Here is a 21,719-nt window from a genome sequence, read left to right on the forward strand (position 1 = left end):
ACAGGCCCTATTCACTCCTGTAGCCCTCAGCCACCACGCAGCAGAGAGCTGGTGCTCAGAGCCGCTGTAAACCACAGTGGATTTTCACTCCTTAAAGACCTCACAGGACCTCTCCCCTGAGGACAGAGTGTGGTAAAGATGTGCTGACAAGATGTCTTTCGCTTACCCACACACACACACATGCACATAAAGAAACAGACTTGAGGATTCACTCAGAAGCTTTATTTTCTTTTGCCAATCTCAGGCAACACAGTAGCTGAGAGACAAGAGATGTGCTTTGCAACATGTGGATGAACAAGTAATGACGGGACATGACATCACTTTGTTTATTATGTGGTCGACAGCAGGTGATCAGTTGTCTAACCCCCATAAACTTGCTCAGATCATTGCTTTTATTCAAACCAACCCATCCTCATCTCACCTGTCTTTCTCCTTTCAGCACAATTAACAATTAAATTAGAGCTAATGTCTTATTTTCTACAAATACATTCACCTGCATAAATTATTTAATTGGATTCTCCCATAATGTGGTGAAAAAAACATTCTGTGCTGCTGTTTTATTCATATTTTGAGAGTAATTTAGGGAATTACTTTCCATAGTATACAGTACCATGAGAGTTACAGTATATTTTATAATACTTATTTAAATGTACATAACACACAAATACTCAACTTACCAGTTGTTCTGGCCTTTCAAATTTTATTGAGAGCACTGTTGTCAATGAGTTAAAAAACGGAGACATGATGGCACCACGCTGTGTGTAAGGCTGAGGTTTCCTAAGGGAAGTAGGTTGACTGCCGTATAATCAGTACCATTTATTGCATTAGCCTTTCTCGAAACAACAATTACAGCTAAATAACAGCTAATTTTTCAGGAAAGTCTAAGTTAATTAAGCTAGAAAAGGTGAGACCTGTAAAATAAAGCAGGAATTTACTCTGGAAATTCAGTGACTGATTAAACAGAATAAATGTTCCTCATACAACAGCTGAAATTTTCTTTAGTCAAAGAGACAGTAACTGAAGATTTACATTGGCGACCAGCTAAAGTAACAAAGGCCCAGTTCAGATCTGGTGTTAACATCCATCCTGAGAGTTCTGATCATAAGTCAACAAAGTTAAGTTCCCCTATCACACCTGGTTTTACAATGTGTCCTGAGGGTGTCTCCTGTGAACATTTGTGATCACATGCGATTAAACAAGTATGTCATTTGTGTTCCCAAACCACGAATTATGTTTTTACCCATTTGAATCTAAGGATGTGTCAGTTGACAATGTTTGTGTGTGTATGTCGGTGAATCCCAGAACTCTTTTAGCTGTAGTGTGAGGGATCAGATCTCAGGACACATTCAGGATGCACGTAGGTGCGTTCAGACCAGAACTTAGCGCTGACCACTTGTGATCCCAACACTCTGATGTTAATACCAGCTCTGAAGTAGTGGACATATGTGTTGAGACTACTTTTTGTGTATGAGAGAACACTCTACTTGGTGCAGTTACTGTGTAAAATATCTGCCTCCTGTGCCACGTACCATACGATGCTGATACAAGGAAGTAGAGAAGCATTCATTTAAAACTGTAAACCATAGAACTCATGGGAATGGCGCACATATTCATACAAAGCACAAAATGGTAGAAGAAGCATCACAGTCTTGATATTGCTTTTGGCTACATCTCTTATACTGACTTATCAAAACATGTAACATGGCTCAGATTATGACAAACCAGCTTTGCTTATATATCTTAACGCCCTTGTACAGTGTGACTGTACATCACTGCCCCGCACATGAAACCCCAGCAGTTCATCTACCGACTGCATGTATCCCGTCCAAAAAAATGATAACAACATTCCAACCCTCACCTACATCCTTATCTGCAGGTTTCATCGTGCTTCTATAAATATTAAGACTTTTCCAAATGTTGTAAGTGCAACATAAAATATAAGGCCAGTTTTTCCAGTGAAATAAATAAAATGTTTGCTCTGTAATAAGAGTAAATGAGCAAATGGCTGATTTCTCCTTAAACATGGAAAACACGAAATCGAACTTGTTCAAGTTCTTCTGTACTTAGACGATTTACTGAAGTCATGAGGGGTTTGTTTGATGGGACCTGTGAGGTGTCTACATTCAGCACCTGCAGACGCCCCCGTATCACGACCTTTCACCCTGATGTCATTTGGGCGTTTCTTTGAGCTGGTGTTCCCTGAGAGCACCAGTGAAAGTAGCCGTCCACACATGCAGGGCCGTCCCGGCAGAGAGGGTGAGGAAGAAGAGGAAGGCAACTTGGAACCCGAACCAATCCACCACGCCTCCAGCCAGAGCGCTGAACGTCAGCTTCCCCAGCACCTCCAGAGTCGCCAGGAAACTGTAGTGAGTCGACTGAAGGGAGACCGTCAGCCGAGAGGAAGGAGGAGGACGAATGATGAGAAAAAAATGTGTTTAAAGGAGTTGGTGAAGGAGAGGAAATTGAGAGGATAAACAGGACAAGGGGGAGAAAGAGGGTTTGGGAAAGACAGAAAGACAATGTGAGTTAAAGGAGAGTGTCACATGGGTGGAGAAGGTAAATGTTCTATCCTGTCTTATACATTGATTAAACTATTAAACATTTAACACAAAATAATTCGTTAGGTAGTGTAAAAGGGTGTAAAAGAGAAAATAATACAGAAAAAAGATTGAACAAAAAAACATACACAAAAAGTGGGTAGCCTGAAAGAGACTGCGTGAGATCATGGCCTGAGACGATGGGAGGCGGCCAAATGTAGAAGAGTATCTGATCCCAGCCTTAAGGCTTTCAAGACGGAATAAGAGTGAGAGAAACAGAGGGAGAGAAAGAGAGGGGGGGGGGCAGTGATTACCTAATCTCTCTGAGCCTCCTCTCTCTCTCTCCAAAAGAGCCACATTCATCAGGTGAGTCCAAAAGAGGACTCTTGTGACTCTATTGATTCTGATTGGCTGATTCGTCTCAGTGGTTAAAAAAACAATCTTCCCATCATACGAATATAAAAAATACTAAAACTTGCTTTGAACTCACCAATTAAACAAGGCCATTCTTTACTTTGTCTACAAACAATACATAAGGCCTTCTCAAAAGGACAAATACCAACTATTAGCCGGTAAATAAAGTGGATAAAAATGAATTGGCAACTTTGGATAATTATTTAATCAATTGCTGGAATCGAAGTTGTAGTGTTTTTTAGTAGAAGGACCTCAGGCTTTTACAAGCACTAAAAATGTGTTTTGGTTGCAGTTCATGACAGCCCGTGAAGAACGTTTCTCACTGGCAAAGAAAGACTGGAAATGAAATGAATCCACTTCCATTAGAGTTGAGGAACTGGTGGTGAGCTGAGACCGTATTTGAGCCGTCGCTGAAGGTCTGCAGGCCGAAGTAGAGAGCTCTGAGAGCCGCTGTGACCACGGCTAAGTGAAGTGCCTTTATCCTGAGCAACTTGTTTAACAGATTTGGTTACGTTCTCCTGGGGATCGTTAACAAGCACTCACACTATCGGCTTTCTGTCATTGGAGAGCGCTACCTAAAACAACACACACACACACACACACACACACACACAAATACACACACACACAAGTTCAGGTGAGCTAATGCTCTCCCCTCCGCATACACACAGATTCACACACAGCGACACACTAAAAAACAAACAGTATTTGTGTCATGAGAACCTCTCGAACCCTTCCTGGTTCTCATCATCATACGTCGTGATTGGTTCTCTCCTCTTATTTATTTTCAGTGCAACCAGAAACTGATATCTGTAAGGCAGCAGCCTGTGATTCCTTTTTTTTTCACCCTCCTTCTACTCCATTTTGAGAGTGACAGCAATTTAAATGATAATTTGTCACCTTCAGAGATTGAGTGAGCGACGTCTGAACGGCTGTGCGTACAACGATCACCTCCAGGCAGCGATGGCCCAGTTACGGCAGGGACAAAAGGAGTTATGTCAAGGAGGAGAAAACGAAAGAGGAGAGGAAAAAGTCAGAGTGGAAAAGAGAGCATTTAAAGGACTAGAGAATGACAAAGAAGTAGAGTGAGGTGGTAGAGGAGACAATGCCACTGGGGGGACAAAAAAAGAATAGAAGCGATGAATAGAAACTGGGTCTGCTTTGACTTTAGAGATTTTTCCGGTGGAAACAGCTGATGAGAACTGACGGGTGTAGGTGACAGAAGGTGTGGTACTGTACACTGATGAGTTCCCTCCTTGAAAACCAGAGGATATGACCTCACATTACAAAAAAGCGCAGTTAAACTGAGACAAACGAGAGGAGAGAAGGGAAGGAAGGAAGGAGAAAGAAAAGAAAGATTGTGTTGTCTGTTTGTTAAGCCACAGGAGTTGACCACAATAAACTCTGAAAATACTGACATGAGAATTATTATATAACAGCAACGAGGCTCTCCAGAATAAGTCAGGTACGTGAGAAAAGTATTTGTTTACCTGAATGCTTTCCTCAGCTCTCTGAGTGCAATGCATCATAGTTGTAAAGGTGAGCGTGGTGATGAGACCGCCCAGGAAGTGTTGACCGCTCATGCTGAGGATGGCCATGCCTGAGGGAACGGACACATGCCAACAGAGTCAATGACAAACACACGACTGAGAAACACTACAGGAAGTTTTACTGAAAGAAGTAGAGAATTGTCAATTTCACGACGTTGTCTGCTCGAGTCAAAGCAGAGCGGCAAAGCAGTTGTAAACGGTGAGCCGTTGAAGCCTCTCCTCTCTCCCATCACCAGCCCCTCTCCCCCTTGTCCCCGAAACACAAGCAGTGTATCCTCTGAGGGGAAGTGGCAGTGCAGTGTTAGCGGGGGAAACACAGAGGAACCACAGAGCCTATCTGTCTCTGCTCCCGCTAACACTGAATTATTCACTCAAGCCGCCAGAGTTTTTGCCGAAGACTCTTCAGTCAGCGACACAAGACTGTTGGAGTCACACAGATGCACCGACTGATCACACTGGAAGAGTGGGAAGCGGAGGGTTATCATGTAATATTGAAAAATCTGAAACTGAATGTTTTTCACGGTTGAGTTTTCCTGAGATCTTTGTTCTGGGTTGAAAGTGGAGGAGGGAAAGGCCCCAACTTTCAGTCTGAGAGGTTTGATAGGGGAACAGACAACTCCGACAGAGATGAATGATGCGGGTTTGAGTCCCCAAATGCTTTGCGACGGTGCTGCGCGACAGAATCAGATGTGTCATTCAGACATTAACAAGTGAATGGCTCTCTGGAGAAAGACAGCGCGTGTCGATCAACGTCCTCTGCAACATGTACTCTTGTGCTGTATTCATGCTGAACATCTGACTCAAAGGCTTGTACTGCAGGCCAGTGGTTCACAACCTGTTTTGGGAAATCCTTTTATTTTTTTTTATATATTTCTGTCTGTGTATAAATCTGTGTGTCGTTATACCCGTTTTAACATTATCTTGCCCCTCTTTATGTTGAAAAGCTATTGTACATAAAGCTGTGATTTCTGTTTCTATGCCTGTGAAGGTAAAAAAAAAATAAATAGAGAAAATACATTATTATAGGTGGTATAAATAAATAAACTATTCTGATCTCTTCATTTTCCTATCCCTCAACAACTTCTTGGGACCCCGGCCCAGTCTGTCAACCACTGCCACTGGGAACTGATGTAATGCCACTCAGTTTTACACGTGTCTGAGTATCGTGGGGAAATCTACAGGAGGTGACAGATTTACAGCTGTCGGTGTGTAGGTCTTTTGTAAAGTCCTGCTGTGTGGATGTTACTTAACCTTTATATCAAATTACTCACCTGTCAGAAAAAATACATTTTTCTTCCTTTACTATAAAGAATGGACAACACACACCTTATATCCGGGGGCTGAACGCACCAAGAGAATCCCACAATGCAACAGTGCAGCAGTACAGTTGGGGAATGTCAGTGTTTACTGTAGATGCTATTTTTGTTGTATTTGTCAGTTGTTGCTGGTGAAAGCATCATTGTGACCATTGCTCCTACAGTTTCACTGTAGACTGTAGAGCATTATGACTTTGAGACAGTATGAATTTGAGACATTTAACTAATTGTTGAGTCTCATTTAAAGTTCAGTCAATGTGACTGTATTTGTGTTTCACCAAGACAGAGTGTTTATCCACACAAAGTCAGGTTATACATCTATGGCCTAAATATTATTTACATGTAACAGCATTTAAGTGAGTGTGGGTCTTTATTCAAGGAAACAGTTTTAAAATGACCTTGTAGATCTGTGTCAGAAATAATCTCCGTCCACACTAACGTACTAGAAATACATTAAACCTGACCTGTTAAGGAGTTGCATATGGGTATATAAGCAACTGGACTTGCTGATGTTTCTTTAAAACCCTGCTCCTATCAGGCTTCTTCAGTTCTTCTCGAGTAAAAGGTGAAATGTCTTCAAGAAATACCAGCAAGTTTAGTGGTCTGTGTACTCATGTACAACTGCTGGAGGATACCATGAGCTAGATGATTGAAAATCAACATTCAAGTTCCAGCAAGGAAGACTGACTCCTCTGGAGGGGGTTTCTTAGTTGCAAATAATAATAATACTAAAAGAAAAAACATTTTTGAAAAGTATGAGCAGGGATTTCTTTGCTTGGATTGACACCAAGATGGAACTGTCACTAGCAGTAATACATATTTTACATCAAAATTTGCAGTTTTATCAAATGTGGGTAAACCTGCTAAAAAAAGACAATTGAAAAGACAATAGACCCTGTCACCTGCAGATTCATTTGACCTCGGAGTAAAGTCCAATTGCATCCACTCCATTACCGACAAAAGTCCTATCTTAGTGGGTGTTAGTGTTTTTTTTGGTGGAAAAGGGTGTAATTATTGGCGATGCTTTTTATTCACTGCTGGTAAAGGCATGTCAAACCCAATCAGAAAGCGATGAGCGTGACTGTCATTGTTCAAAAAGTCCAGACTAAAGCGCAGCAACTGCTATGCATTTTAAAAGTAAACTGTATTAGTGTGGATATAGCTTAACAGGGCCACTCCAGTAACAATTATATTTCTTGACTTTTCACCTACTGCTAATCACCTGACAAACTGAACTAAAGAATCATGCTGACACTGGGTTCCAGTTCAGTAGTGGCCTGTCGTCTTGTCTGTGACTGTATTTCGGTTTCTCACCTTTCATGAGTGGTGATGGTTCCAGTATGGTGAGTAGAGAGCTCTGGAAGACCATGCTGATGGTTCGCAACACAAACACACGTCGCATCAGGGCCCCGATGCTGAGGAAAGAGCAGTAAACGAGCCAAATATCAGAGAGATACTCACCAACTTTAAGGAACAAGTGTTAATGTTGAGCAGTGTGATACGTGGTGACAGTGACTCCAGGCCTTGTTATCATTAAAATTAGACACATTTTATGTTTCTTCTCATGTCACACATAATTATACACACACACACACACACACACACACACACACATACTGATGATCACACACACTAACATGCTAACATGGAAGTAAACAAGTCCCCAGACACTAATTGATCCCTGTTAGTGCGAGAAAATCATCCCCCTGTGGGTTTGGTTCATGACGTAATCAATAACCTAAGGAGATCCCCAGCATGAGGACGATAATTAATCACTGTTAACATACATGCACACACAAACACACACACAAAAGAGCTCGCACTGTTGTGTGACATCAGGGATTAATAATGCCAATCACTCAGAGGACGCCTGCCACTCAAAGGACTAAGTGTGTGTTTATGTTGTTTTTTTGCATGTAATTATTTATGTGTAAAAAAGGCTGTGAGGAAGAGAGAAAGGGCCTGACACACACAGAGATGGATAACGGATAAGAGGAACACCATGAGAATGTCTTATTCCATTATCGCTGATATCACACACATTTAGTCTAAAGAAACGAAACATTATCAAACCAAGTATGCCCGAGTTGAACTGCTCGCTGACCAGCTATTTTAATTGATTATAAACTTATTCTAAGCACTGTGTAAGGATCAGGTTCAAATTTACTACAATAATAGTTATACAAGTTGCTAAATGTGGGAAATTTGCTTTTTCCTCAAAGAGTTTTTAAACATGTCTGCTACAACGACTGACTTAACAAAGGTCCCTGACCACAATTGATCCAGGTAAATCGGCTGAGTGGGTGGTTCAGGGCTGTAATTAAACATTTTCAAAGTCAAATAATCTGCAGATTCTTTTCTAGATTAATCTTTTGATTTGTAAAATTTACCATCACCGTTTCTTAGAGCTCAAGGTTGTGTGTGCAGTGATATTAAAGCCTCCAAATATTTCCAATTATAGAATTTTTTCATTTTTGACATTTTAAGACCCCATGGAAATCCTAAATAAGCAAACCGACTGATTGATCAACTAGTTTTTTCAGCTCTAGCACAAGGCGTCTTTGACATTGAGGCCACAAAGTCAAAGAAAAGTATTGAGTACACCTGATTTGATTTGTTCATAACTATTTTTTTATATCCAGTAATACTGACCTTAAATCAACTGAAATCTTTATATTTAACTTTTTCTATTTCTCTACAAGACTCTCTCTTTCCCTCTCGCTCTCTCACCTTCACATCTTCTCCTCTCACCAGCCTCCCTCTCCACCCAGAAAACCAATCCTCCATCATTCACATGCTAAAGACATTCTTCTCTGTGCTGCTCATTTACCTCCCTTCTCAATGACAGTCTTTCATATCACGCACTCTCAAGAGATTCTGAGAGGAGTGGGTGTGTGTGTGTGTGTGTGTGTGAGTGTGTGTGTGTGTGTATGTTTGTGAGAAAGAGAACCTATCTGGCTGCTACCTCACATGGGTCGGGCCCAGATAAGAATAGCCATCCTCTCAAGTTGCCAGTGGCAGTTGTAAAGGGGGTCAGTCACTGACCACTCAGCCGTTTCTGATGGTGGGGAGGACAAACCTTCCAACTGAGCTTTTAGAGGTGGGACCAAGCCTACTGCACAGACCCGTGTGTGTGTGTGCGTGTGCGTGCGTGCGTGCGTGTGTGCGTGCGTGTAGGAGCTGAGAAGAAGTAATGAAACAAAAGTGTTCATCTGAAAATATAAGGTTGATATAACCAAAAATATAGACTTTTACACCACTGAGTCATAAATAAAACATGTGCTTTTAGGAATTCTTGGACATTTTTCATGTTAACAATTTAGAGGACAAAACAAATGTTTCTATTTTCCTGACCTAGTGAATACAAGCACATTTTCACCTATCACACTGAATTCTAACTTAAAATTATTAAATCTGTATCCCTACACTACACCAACTGTAATATTGCACATACAGGTGGACCAAAGGGGCTTCAGTAAAATGTTGTATAATTGTTCTCTTCAGATCTCCATTAATTGTGGGTTTAAATATTTTACTATTGTCAGATTCTGACTGTTAGTTTCAAAAAAAGTAATTCTCAAAACATATATTGGAAACATAAACTCTATTAAGAGACAATCCAAACCCAGTGCTCCTTGTTTTGTATAAAATCTTTAAATGTAACTGGATCAATCAGAACTCATTCTAATGCAGGCTTGGAGTTTTAGTAAATATTTAACAATGATGATTGGTTTAAATCTATAACCATCAAATGCCTCTTTAGTTAAACCTGGGTTTCCCACAGAATGTCTCTCCATCTTTAGCAGAACAAGATGTTTATTCAATATACTACAGAGTACATTTTTCCACCTTTGTCAGTGTTTGAACATATTACTGCCTTTACAAGTTAGGGAGTCTTTTTACAGGTGAGATGGAGAGAAAGAACGAAAGATCAAAAGCCAAAATATGACAATGACATCTTTTGGGAGTGCTCTCCCTTCAAAAAAATTTTGCCTTTGGAGAAATGCTCTTGTTTGCTAGTGTCACTTTACAGGAGGAAAACAAAAACCTGGGAGCTGAAAGCACAAAACAAAGACTAAAAGACTGACATCAGACAGAGCAAGATACATGTCAACAACCGGGCAAGCACACAAAGTACAAACTCAGATACCAACAGAGAACCAAAACACACAACTTTACCTCTTTTTAACAGACAAGCTGTGTCTCCCTTACCAGCCTAAGATCTTGATGGAAAGGGGCCAAAAAGCTAAATAGCTAAATGTTTTCTAGGTGGATGGAAGAATGGAATCATGGATGTTTTCTTACGAGTACAGTCACACCCGATGAGGAAAGTAACACATTATCTTCCATAAAGGCATTGTTATTTATAGTTTCCATTACATCACACTGGCCATAGGCAGAGCTGTGCTATAATGTGATCCTAGTATAAGCAGACGTAGACTTATGCAACAAAGGCTGGGCACAAACGGCACAATGTCAATATGCTGAAGGGGAAAACATGTAAAGGTTCAATTCAACCATACTATTAGACACAGAGATAAAAATAAAACTTTTTGTAAAAATTTGTATAAAGGACATTTTGTATACCAACAGCTTTTAAAACCTTATACCAGAACAAAAATATTACATATAGGGATAATACTGGTGTTCCATCACATCTTGTACAATGTAATGCAGCCATTTTAATATATTAATCATCATCAGAGTTTACCATCTTAGTGTCCATCTGTAAATCTGAGAATTAAATTCAACTAGAGTCGCTTGTCTCAGCACACAAGTACGTGTGCGTGCGTGTGTGTGTGTGTGTGTGTGTGTGTGTGTGTGTGTGTGTGTGTGTGTGTGTGTGTGTGTGTGTGTGTGTGTGTGTGTGTGTGTGTGTGTCTGTGTGTGTGTGTGTGTGTGTGTGTGTGTGTGTGTGTGTGTGTGTGTGTGTGTGTGTGTGTGTGTGTGTGTATGTGTATGTGTGTGATGGATTTGCTGCTCATGCTGTTCTCAAACCACACACCAAGCAGAGGGGGTCCCTGAGCTCTGAGAGCTGTGTTTACTTAAATTACTGCACGCACACACACATACCCCTCAGCAAAGAAAGCTGAATGAATTAGAGAAGAAGAGGAGCAGGGTGAAGAGGAGGAAGATGAAGATTGTAACGTGATTAGAGGAGAGAACGTTGATGACTGCGCCCTGATGTTTGGATTCTGGAAGACGCTCACCTCTAACCTCTTCACGCTGTTTGAAATCAAGCTGCCCTGCTCGCTCATTACACTTACTCTGAACGACTTGTCAAATTTGGGCTTTACTTTAACTATAAAAACAAATTCTTCTACCTGGCGAAATAATTGGTTTCCAAGTCTCCAAAGTCCCTCTCTATTCTGACTTGGTTCTGCGTTGAGACTATTAATTGAACATGTGCTTGTTTTTATTGCCTTCTATGAGATTAAAACTTTTGGAGACATGTAAAGGAATCCCTTTTGTGATGATATTTTTCGTATTTTTTATGTTTACATGTATCAAAAGATGAATTGATTTTTTGAGAAAATCACATTTAACCTTAGGTGAATATGGGAAAATGTGGATTTGGTGTTGAGAACATTCACACTGTGTAGTCTTTTCCATCTTCTTAACAAATTTCACTCCATTCCCCAATTAATTTTATGAACTGCAAAGCCTGCAGAGTCACATAATAACACTGCCAGACGAAAAATGTTGATGTCTGTGTTGAACAAAAGAGTTGGTGAGAGCAATACTGGTGATGAAGGCTACCTGAACTGAGAGAGCAGCAGGCCTCCCAGGGACGACCCGCCGATGGAGAAGCCCATGGCGATGACACCGTTCCAGAAGCCGAGCTCCCTGGCGGTCATGTGGTGATCCAACAGGAAAAGAGGAAACATGGTGACTGCACCCTGCTCACCTGCAGTGTCAGGAGGGAAGAGGGAAAAGGGAAGACTTGAATGAGATATCCTGGCAAATGTAGTGATGATAGAGTCTATTGCTGCAGAGTAAAATATGCAATTAATACACCATGTGTTATGTGTCTATTTCATACTAAACATTATCATTTTCCAAATGCAGTCTTTGAGACATCTCCTGAATACACACGCCTGCTCCAATCAGAGTCAAATACGATGAGCATGTTGAACCAAACTGTTTAGCCTGCAAGACTGAACAACACGGTTTTCCTGAGATGACGATTGCAGAATCAAATACAGCGCACTGACACGCGGCGCACCTATTCCTAGAAAGTGTCAATAATAGATGCCTGACAAGAAAAAGAATACCCTCAGTCACTTTATCAAACGGGGGCCTAGCACTTTTCCTAAAGCACAAAAAGGAAAACACAACAAAAACACAGAAACTTCCGCAGATGAAATAGACCTCACAAAGACCTTTCAGTCAAAATAAAAAGTTTCTGTCAGGCAGTCAGAGTTTCTCTGCGTGGCGATGAGTGTGGTGGTAATGTTCTGCTGAACACTACAGTAAAATATTCAGTGCCACTGACTATACGCCATTATTATATTAATGGAGACTGACTTCAGAAAGACAGTGGGACCAAGGAGCCGTGTGAGTGACAGCTTGGCTCCCAGACTGCTGTCAAAGACGACGCAACACAACTGACAACTCACACACTCAGTCAGCCAGGAGACAAACAAAAATAGAGAAAGAGAAAAAGGACATGAAAGACTGAAAGAAAATAATAATAAGAGAAAGCTGAGAAGCTCCCAGTGATCGGGAGTGCAGCAGGCGGCAGAACGAGAGTGTCACCGCTGTAAAACCCAGCAGAAAGGTGGGGAAGGAAATGTGGATTCTCTGTGTAGGAAACACTCGTCTCTCACTTCTGTCACGCATGTTTCACTCATGGCAAATTACACACTGACAGGGACGACAACGTTCAAGCTGGTTAAAGTAAAATTTATCAGAAAGGCTTGTGGTTACTAATCCTAAACACATCTACCTGTCTAACTTACAAATGTGTTTGTTAGTTTTTTAGATAGTCGGCCCTGAGAGAAAGATAAGACGGGGAAAGAGGAATATGGAGACAAAGATCAACCAATGCTGTGAGTTTACAGACGTCCTTTAAATCACAAATCTGAACAGTATTCTGCCTGCACATCCGCCGGACAATAAACCAAATTTACCAAAAGAAGAGCTGCTCTGAGTGGAGTTCATTCCTCCACCAAGGCCCAACAGTCCCCTTGTCAAAAGACACATTCGAAATTCACAAGATCCAGATATTTATTTGGATCTGCACCAAACTGCACAAGCAAAAAGCACTATTTTGGAATGTTAAAAAGAGTGGGAAAAAAAACTGGATCCAACCCCTGATCAGGATTTGCACGAACATTTAATGGGATACATTTCTCGGAATTGGTTGAGCGGTTTCTGCGTAATGCTGCTAACGTACAAATAAACGCAGAGGCAAACATAACCTCCAAGTCGAAGATAAATAAAACTCTGCTCCAAGTTGATTCACTACAGTTCTGCACAGACTGAATCACAAACAATAAGCAGTGAGGAGGTCATTGAACGCACAGTCCAGTACGGACAGAATGTGCTATAGCTGTAATGGTAAATGCAGGAAAAAATTATCATCCACTTATGAATTAATAAAATGATATTACTATACTTTAGAGGGGAGATTGAGAAAAATACAAAAAAATATCTTGTTTGGTATTTTTCATTTCTTTCTAACATGTTATATAGTCCAGCTTATTGATCAATTCATTACAAAAAACATGAACATTATCACTACTTGTAGCCCTGCAGAATATATTGACTAGATCATATTGTTGAGTACAACATATCATTTAAATTTGTAGAACAAAAGTGTTGGGAGCTACGTATGTTGATTTTACTTTAATTATGAGTCGATCTTCCTAATACAAAGACATTAGCATCACTCCACACGCCCAGTGGGAGCTGCACTGATACCCGTATACCCTCCCTGTGCATTATTCACATCGTAATCTGTCATCCCCGGCCGGCACTGAACTGTTTGGAGCTGCATCAACTGCGCAGGAACCATATTGTCGTAATAAAGTCAACATTGGCAACAGCAGTACCCATGATGCCTGGGTTGTTTACCCATGGTTCTGTGCTCCTGTGCCTGTCCGCTGCCTGTTGTTTAGCTCAGAGCCTTCACAGTCCTGACTTCAACTAATTATTTCTTTAAAGTGGGTGAGGGGATGGGGGGGGGAGGGGGGTACACACACACACAAACACACAACACCAGGCTGATTATTCCTTTCTATAAATATTCTCAAAGCAACAATTGTCCATTTCAGCAGGGATTTCATTAAACATCCGCAAAGATTAAACAAGCAGAGAGGAGGGGAAGGAGGAAAGGGTAAAACAAGAGAGGAGGGGAGAGGATGAGAGTGATAGAGCAAGGGAGGGAGAGGGGAAAGGAGGAAAGAAAGTGACAACGACACAAAAAAGAAATAAAGAAAAGGGCAGTGGGCGAAAAAAGAGGGAAGAGAAGAGAGATGTGGTGCAGGAAATGACAAACATAATGTATTTATTTTGAAAAAAAAAATAAAAGATGTGAGTTAAACATGACCGGAGAGATAGGAGAGCAGCCAGGGATGGAGACAGCTGAAGACAGAGGGAGAGGAGGGGGGCAGATGAACAGAGACATTGTTAGGAGGTTAGTGAAGAGGAAACAGAGGCGAGGTGGCAGCCTCAAAGAAAAGTCTGTGTTTATGTTTACATTGAGCTCAGAGAGACAAAACTGTTCAACATTAAGAGGGAGAGAATGACAGAAAGAGACAGGGCAAAGTTGCTTTATCTTTCCCACTTATTTAAAAGGTGCTTCTTCACAACATTTACTTGGAAGCACGGAGTAGGGTCCAAGAGATCTGACACAAAGACATGAAGAGAGGGGCGATAAAAAATTATAGAATGTATTTAAAGATGGGTGATGTATCTACTTCCTCCCTCCGTCTATCCACAAATAAAGCCGAATTATCCCATATAAAAATGCTGCCATCTTGCACATTTGAAGTCAGAGTCTGCGTGGTAGTGATCGGGGGACGGAGACGCAGAGGTCTCACCGACACATGCACTCCACCAATCATGAGTTTCATCCTGTATTTATAGCATCAAATAACTATATCAAATTAAACTTACACTTGAATACAATTCAGTGTGATAAGATCTACTCACAATGACAGAAACCATCTTGACAAAAAATGTAATTGAGGTGAAAAATTGTTTTTTTCTGGCCCATGTCTCATTCACTTACATGGAGGATGCCGGTTTTAAGACCTTTACTGCAGCCAACCACCAGGTGGTGATTGAGATGCTTGGCTTCACTTTTGAGAATCAGTCATCCATCTGTAAAGGCAGACTATGAAATAAACCCATGTGGATTAAAGAGAGTTATTGACCGTTACTCTCTTAGTATAATACTTTAGTCCAGGTTTGGTAACATTGATTTCTTTGCTTCACATCTTTGATTTCACCAAATAGATATAGATTTGCAAACAGAACTAGTGCCAGTTGTTCAAAACATGTGTCTCAATAAGTAATACACTGGGTTACACTGGCACATTTCTCTATTTTTTGATAATTGTGTATTACCAAAACAATTATCAGCTGGGGGAAAATATGAATGTGTTGCGTTGCATGTCGTTGTAAATGGTGCACCTACATTTTGTGCTGGTGTTCTTTACTTCAGTAAAGCCCCACTGCTACCAGTGGAAAGAATAAGCCTGGAGCCAAGGGGTTAGATGAGGGCAAGAGGTCAACAAGGACAGTGGGGTCATATCACGACCTCCTTGCTCCAGCTTAGACAAAAGAGCCGACGGAGCAGGAGAGATCACTGAGGACACACAGTCACCATGCACAACATTATCACTCCCTGCTGCGCTCATGGCAAACAGAGGCAGGTTTATACATACTGCATTTTACACACACACACAGGCCTATGTGCATACACATTTCTGCTCTTTAAGCTCCCTGAGGAAAAAACAGTAAACAGAGCCTTGTCTATACACACTTTCACAATATCCTATGAATACTAGTCTTTTGACTTACACACACCTATACACGCACACTCTAGTGCGAGTCCCTGCAGATCAATGCAGGTGTCAAGATGTTCTCTGTGGCCCTCGGGGCTTATGAACATGGGAAAATTCACTTTGCAACTCGGTAGAAGCAAAAATAACCACTATGTCTTCCCGCCCATCCCAATCTTGTTAGATTACAGGGTTGATTGTTTGTGGTCTGTGTTTATTTTCTGAGAAATATCCATTCAGGGTCTTACGGCAAATACACTGTCCCAATCATTTTCAATTATGTTTTAGATATTGCATGAACTCTGGGTTACACAAGTCTTTCCAATGATAAAAAGAGACAGTGCTGTTAGAAAATATTCAAACCCCTTTCCGTTTTGCACTTTACTGTTGCAGATAGAAATTTCAGATGATAAAATTGCCATTTTCAAAACCAATTTACTCTCAATTACCATCGACACATCTCAGGGATGCATCGGAACACAATATAGCATCACAGAAAAGGGTCTGAATACTTCTCTAAATTACAGACAATTATTTCAGCTATTATTTTTTAAGCAAATCTGCAAAGGTTTTACACTTTATTGTGAATTATTGACAAAACTTGGCAATTTTTCCATTTAGGATTAAACAAAACAATAAAGAGGGCAAGAATGCAAAGAAAAAAAAAAACACCAACCGAAACTACACAGCAAAATCTGTAGTGTTGTTTTTTCAGTGTTAATATTTTTGAGTTGGTGGGTGTTGATTTTTGAGTTGTTTTAACTCCACTAGTGTTAAAAAAGCTCTGCGAGCGTTGTTAATCAAACGAGTTAAATGTTAACACCTGTGACTGAGTTAGATTCACTTCAGGTGGAGTTGATCATAAAATATGGGAGGAGCTTCACCACAAATCTCTGCACCCAATGAACCATAACAAAATCCCTCGGCTCTCTTTATCAAGACAGGTGTGAGACTGACCCTCGGTCTCATTTTAGTGTTTAAAATACACTTTAATGAGTCATAAAATAACACTATGTATGTTAAAAATTAACTCTCATAGTGAAATGAAATAACATGATTTTAGTGTTAAAAATACACTTTAATTCGTCATAAAATAACACTATGTATGTTAAAAATTAACACTCACAGTGAAAGGGAATAACACAATTTAGAGTTAAAGGTGCACTTATGTGGTGTCATAAAATAACAACACGGGTGTCAAATATTTATCACTGTTAAAGAGTTAAAATATTAACACTTTTCAAAGTGTTATTTTAACTCAGAATCCGTGAGGATTATATAGACTCAGAAAAAGTGTTAAATTTAACACTCTGTGAGTTGAATTAACACTCCAGATTTTGCTGTGTAGGAACACAGAGGAGTAAATACCCACGCCGGGGCCCAACAATTCCTTATAAACTCACCAAAGACGCACCAAATTGCACACAATCATAGATGTCCCCTCAAAAAATTCCAAAAGCACATATGTTTGAGTTTTGATCATTAACTCAAACATAACTGAAAACACTGCATTTGGATTTAGCTCATTATGTGAGATTCTTGTGGCAAAGAGAACACTTTAAAAAGATCGTGCACCTGTTTGTGTCAGCATGCATAAATATGTTTACTTCTACAGCCATTTTGCTCTTAGTCTCTCTCAGGGCACCATGTGGTGGTTGTTCATTTATTCATCCCCTCCTACAGCCTCCCTCCGCGCAGTCCCTCTTTTGCCCTCTGCACCCCCTTCTGTAAGTTTGGCTCTTTCCCACTATTCCACCACCACTCCATCTCTCACAACTCCATCATCTCTTCCCACTTGCTGTCATCCATGAACTCTTTCACAACAGACTGGACCTCAGGTCTGAAGACAATACAGGGTTGATGCAGGGCAACATGTTCAACATGCAGTTAATGATACTGTTCCACTGTCCTCTTTTAATAACCATGTCTACATATACCCTCATACTTACCCCCTTACCTTCATAAAGGTTTTATCAGTCTTTGATGAAACTGTTGCGACCCCGTGTTTTTTCAAAGGCTGTAGATGATGGCGCTATTGAGCTGCGTTGCCTCATACTGAGATGTGCCCCTATTATTTTGTTTACCACATTCATATCAACGAGGACCTTTACCTCTAACTAATTTAATGAAAGCACATTCTAATTTTATTATTTGATCTCCTAGCTGTCATTTTGGAGGTTAGGTTAAACCTCAGTATTGGAGGAAAGCTTTTCTCTTTTTTCTGTTCTTCCACCCATTGTTTCCCCATGTGACGACAACAACCTGACACTAAAATATTTCTATCCGTTTGAGCTTGTCCACAACTCAAAATGTCACTTTTTTGCCTCCTTCTGTTCCTTTTTCCCTTAATACTTACTTTCTCACCCCCTCACGCTCTCCCTCCATCTCCCAGAGACTATACCCAGACAGTTATCCCATCTTGCACGTGGGTAACAGTTCAGACATGAGGCCCTCAATGATTGGCTGCAGCATTGGACGCGGCACAAACTCAGGGTTCATTAGTGATAGATGAGGGAGAGGGGTCTGAGCTTGGTGTGTGTGTGTGTGTGTGTGGCAGCAGGGGGGGGGGGGGTTCAGACAGACAGATCACAGTCTCACACAAACATACCCACGCACCCCCGTGAACAAAAACAATACTGTCTCACATCGACAATTATGCTGGCACATCCACGGCATAATCTAAAACATTACACAATCCTCCCTGTCTACAAAGGTGGGAAATAGTTTGACGACGACAACAGCAACTGCTAACAAGCGACAAGGCCGTAAATGTATGTCCAGAGCTCAATCACTGAAAACACTGGGAGTAATTATTGCTGTAATCATGAGCATCAGTCGATAGCGTGTGGGCTCGTGCGACAGAGAGAGTGCTGGGGGGCTGCTCCCTAGACAGATTAAGGGGTCCAGCCAGCCTTCACATTTTGTCTAGTAGTGTCGTCTGCTGTGGCTCATCCGATTACTAAGCCACCCTTAACACTCTCTCAAAACACACACACACACACACACACACACACAAGCACACAATTTAAAAAAACAAAGACATATACATTCATGGACACACACCAATAAAGACTATGCAAATGTGAGGAGACAATAATATTCCCACCACCCACGTACACATAAACACACATCAGCATGATGCGCCGTCTTTCATTTCAGTTTCTGAACGCCACAGACACAAAGACACTAATCCTTACATAATCCCCTTCTGCTACCAAACACCAAACTCTGGTCAAATCAACTCTCTCTCCCACACACACGAGCCTTAACTGTTTGAAAACTACTTAATTTTTTAAAAAACTTTCTTACTGGAATTAACTGACTGACAAATAAAAACTGTCTGCATGAACTTAAAGGTAGTGTCTAACTTTCTCTGACTGAGGCCCCAAGTGGCCACAGAAGCACAGTGGTGAATATTGGAACGCCTGGTTACAGAAGCACAAGTAGAGACGAGTTGAACGAGTCCGAAAATTGACTCCGTAGCCCATCAACATCTATGAGAAGTTTGCAAACATAGCTAATAATAGCCGTAAGCTAAGAGGGCAAGTGAGGGTGTAGCATCAAAAGCCCAAGAGTACATTCAAATGAATAAAGGTGGGTTTTATTTCTTATGCATTACACTTTTCATTTGCAAAGGGGGAGTTTAATTCCTTCTCTTAAGAGTTACATATTTCAAACTAACACTGTCTTCTCATTGTAGTGCCTTAGGTTTACACTTTATGTGACATTACAAATAACAGTTTCCTCTAAGAAGGGCCTGCACTTCTCAACGTGCACACAGGACCTGTTAAGACAAGATAAACTGCCCTACAACAATTACCCCACAGTCCTCTCTCATGTGCTCACTCATGACTTCAGCCTACATTTATGTATCAACGGAGACATCTAGTGGTGATCTTTCGTCCCTACACTACAACTGAAGAAAGGTTCAGTGGGACAAAAGAGAGAATTTCAGGAAATAGAACTGTCCATTGCTTATGGGAAGTTGTTTTATTTTGCTGTCTGGTTTGTGAAGAGGAAATTAAATAAAATTGATCGATTTATAAAATGGTCTCCCATTTCTACGTAGATGTTAATCAGCTGTTCCTACTTTTAGTCTTTTTCTTGCTCTTTCTTTCTAACTAGGTTGATGATCATTCAACCTGAAAATGATAAGAACTGCCAGTTATTTGATTAATCAACTAATAAAAACAAAAGAAATGTATGTATTCATTGTTTTAGTAATTTATCCAAATATCTCCAATGTGAGGATTTTCTGTTTTATATACGTTTTCTATCAATACAAACATAAAATCTTTTGACTTTGGTCAAGAGAAAAAAAGATTTGAAGACATTTGTTTTTGAAACACTTAAAACGTCAGAAAATTAATAGTTAATCATTCATTTTTTACACATTAATTGAGAATGGAAATAATTATTTGCAACAGTCCAACAAATAAATCATTTTTTCATTGGAAAATGTTCAGAAAAACTTAGTCAAGTGAAAAAATTATAGTTTAACCATACAGTCATTTACTCAGACTTACCCAGTTTGTATGTCAGGACATACAGGACCGTCCACGGCGTGCCAGGCACTGCCAGCATCTTCCTCCACACCCTCCATGGCGTCATAGCATCCAATCCCTGCGCCCCCCTCCTGCTGCCATCAGCCTGCTGGCCCTTCAAAGTGTCATCATCCAGCACAGGGGTCCCCCACACAAACAGAGCCACCCCTGCATACACAAACGTCAGCAGCATAAACATCCAGCTCCATCCAGCCACGTCAATCACCGCCAGCAGCCCCCCGCCGGCGAACACCGACCCAGCTTTGTAGCCCACGACCTGAGCCGTGTTGCCCAGGCCCAGCTCCCCTCGACCTTTCAACAACCCCACCGCTGCTCCGTCTACAGCAATGTCCTGGACTGAGGCCAGGGTGTTCATGGCCAACAGGGTTCCTGCCACTCCCCAGATATGTGCTTCTGGGGCCAAGGCAGCACTGGCGAGACATGTCAGAGCCAGGCCAGACACTGTGGCCACCAGCCAGTACCGCTTGCTGCTGAGCCGGTCCACCAGTGGGGCCCAGAGCACCTTGAGGACCCAGGGGAAGTAGAGGATCTTGGTGAAGCCGATGCGGGTGAGGGAGTGACCGGCTCCACGCAGGTAGACGGGGAGCAGGGAGGACTGGAGACCGTAGGGGATGCCCTGGACAAAGTAGAGCAGGCCCAAAAAGACTAGTTTGTCATTCATGATCTCTCTCCAGACGGGACTCTCTCACTGTGCTGACACTGCCGAGGTCCATGGGTCAGGTCACCGTCATCACACTGCTGTAAGGGGAGAACCCCAGGTGGACTGACTGACCCAGATGGACTGACTGACCTGGAATGAGAAGACAGAGTGTGTGAGGTTCAGGGACACACATGTTAAACCCATGATTCTAATGATGACGACACAGGGTGACATTACAGCTCCTGGCTGCTCAGGATGGTTTACTGCTGCTCTGCCCAGCTCAGGTTCCTGGAACATGGCTAACGCTAGCCTGCTCAAAGTCAAACCACTAATGCACACAGACAGAATCAATATGGAGGTGTCCACACTTTATTTCATCATTAAACTCAAACACAAATGGGACTTCACATCGCTGACATCACACTGACGCGTCTGACAGCTGAGTTAGCCGTCTCACTGGCTGCTCAGCTAAGGTTAGCTAGCTAGCATGCTGTCATGCTGTCGTGGGGCAGGAGCCGCTTGACAAACCATTACAACATGTCAGGATTATTAAAGGGTTATTATACAGTGAGACAACGCGTCACGCAGCCGCTACAGGAGAAGCATTAACACATGCGGAGGTTTAAAGTTGTTAGCTTAGCAGCAGCTAACCTGAGACGGGGATCCGCTTGTTTATAGTTGAGG

At 41.4% G+C, this 21,719-nt stretch overlaps 1 protein-coding gene across 1 annotated transcript; it reads right to left on the reverse strand.

Moving 5' to 3' along the window:
• Positions 1-207: 207 nt before the first annotated feature.
• Positions 208-21,719, reverse strand: mfsd3 (major facilitator superfamily domain containing 3). The gene is made up of 6 exons (XM_061071414.1): positions 21,687-21,719; positions 20,357-21,185; positions 11,578-11,725; positions 7,132-7,232; positions 4,442-4,551; positions 208-2,375 (listed from the first exon to the last, which is right to left on the reverse strand). Exons 2-6 carry the CDS (start codon positions 21,054-21,056, stop codon positions 2,169-2,171), a joined length of 1,266 nt encoding a protein of 421 aa, XP_060927397.1. The 5' UTR covers positions 21,057-21,185; positions 21,687-21,719; the 3' UTR covers positions 208-2,168.

Source organism: Limanda limanda, chromosome 5, assembly GCF_963576545.1.
Source record: "Limanda limanda chromosome 5, fLimLim1.1, whole genome shotgun sequence".
NCBI lineage: Eukaryota > Metazoa > Chordata > Actinopteri > Pleuronectiformes > Pleuronectidae > Limanda > Limanda limanda.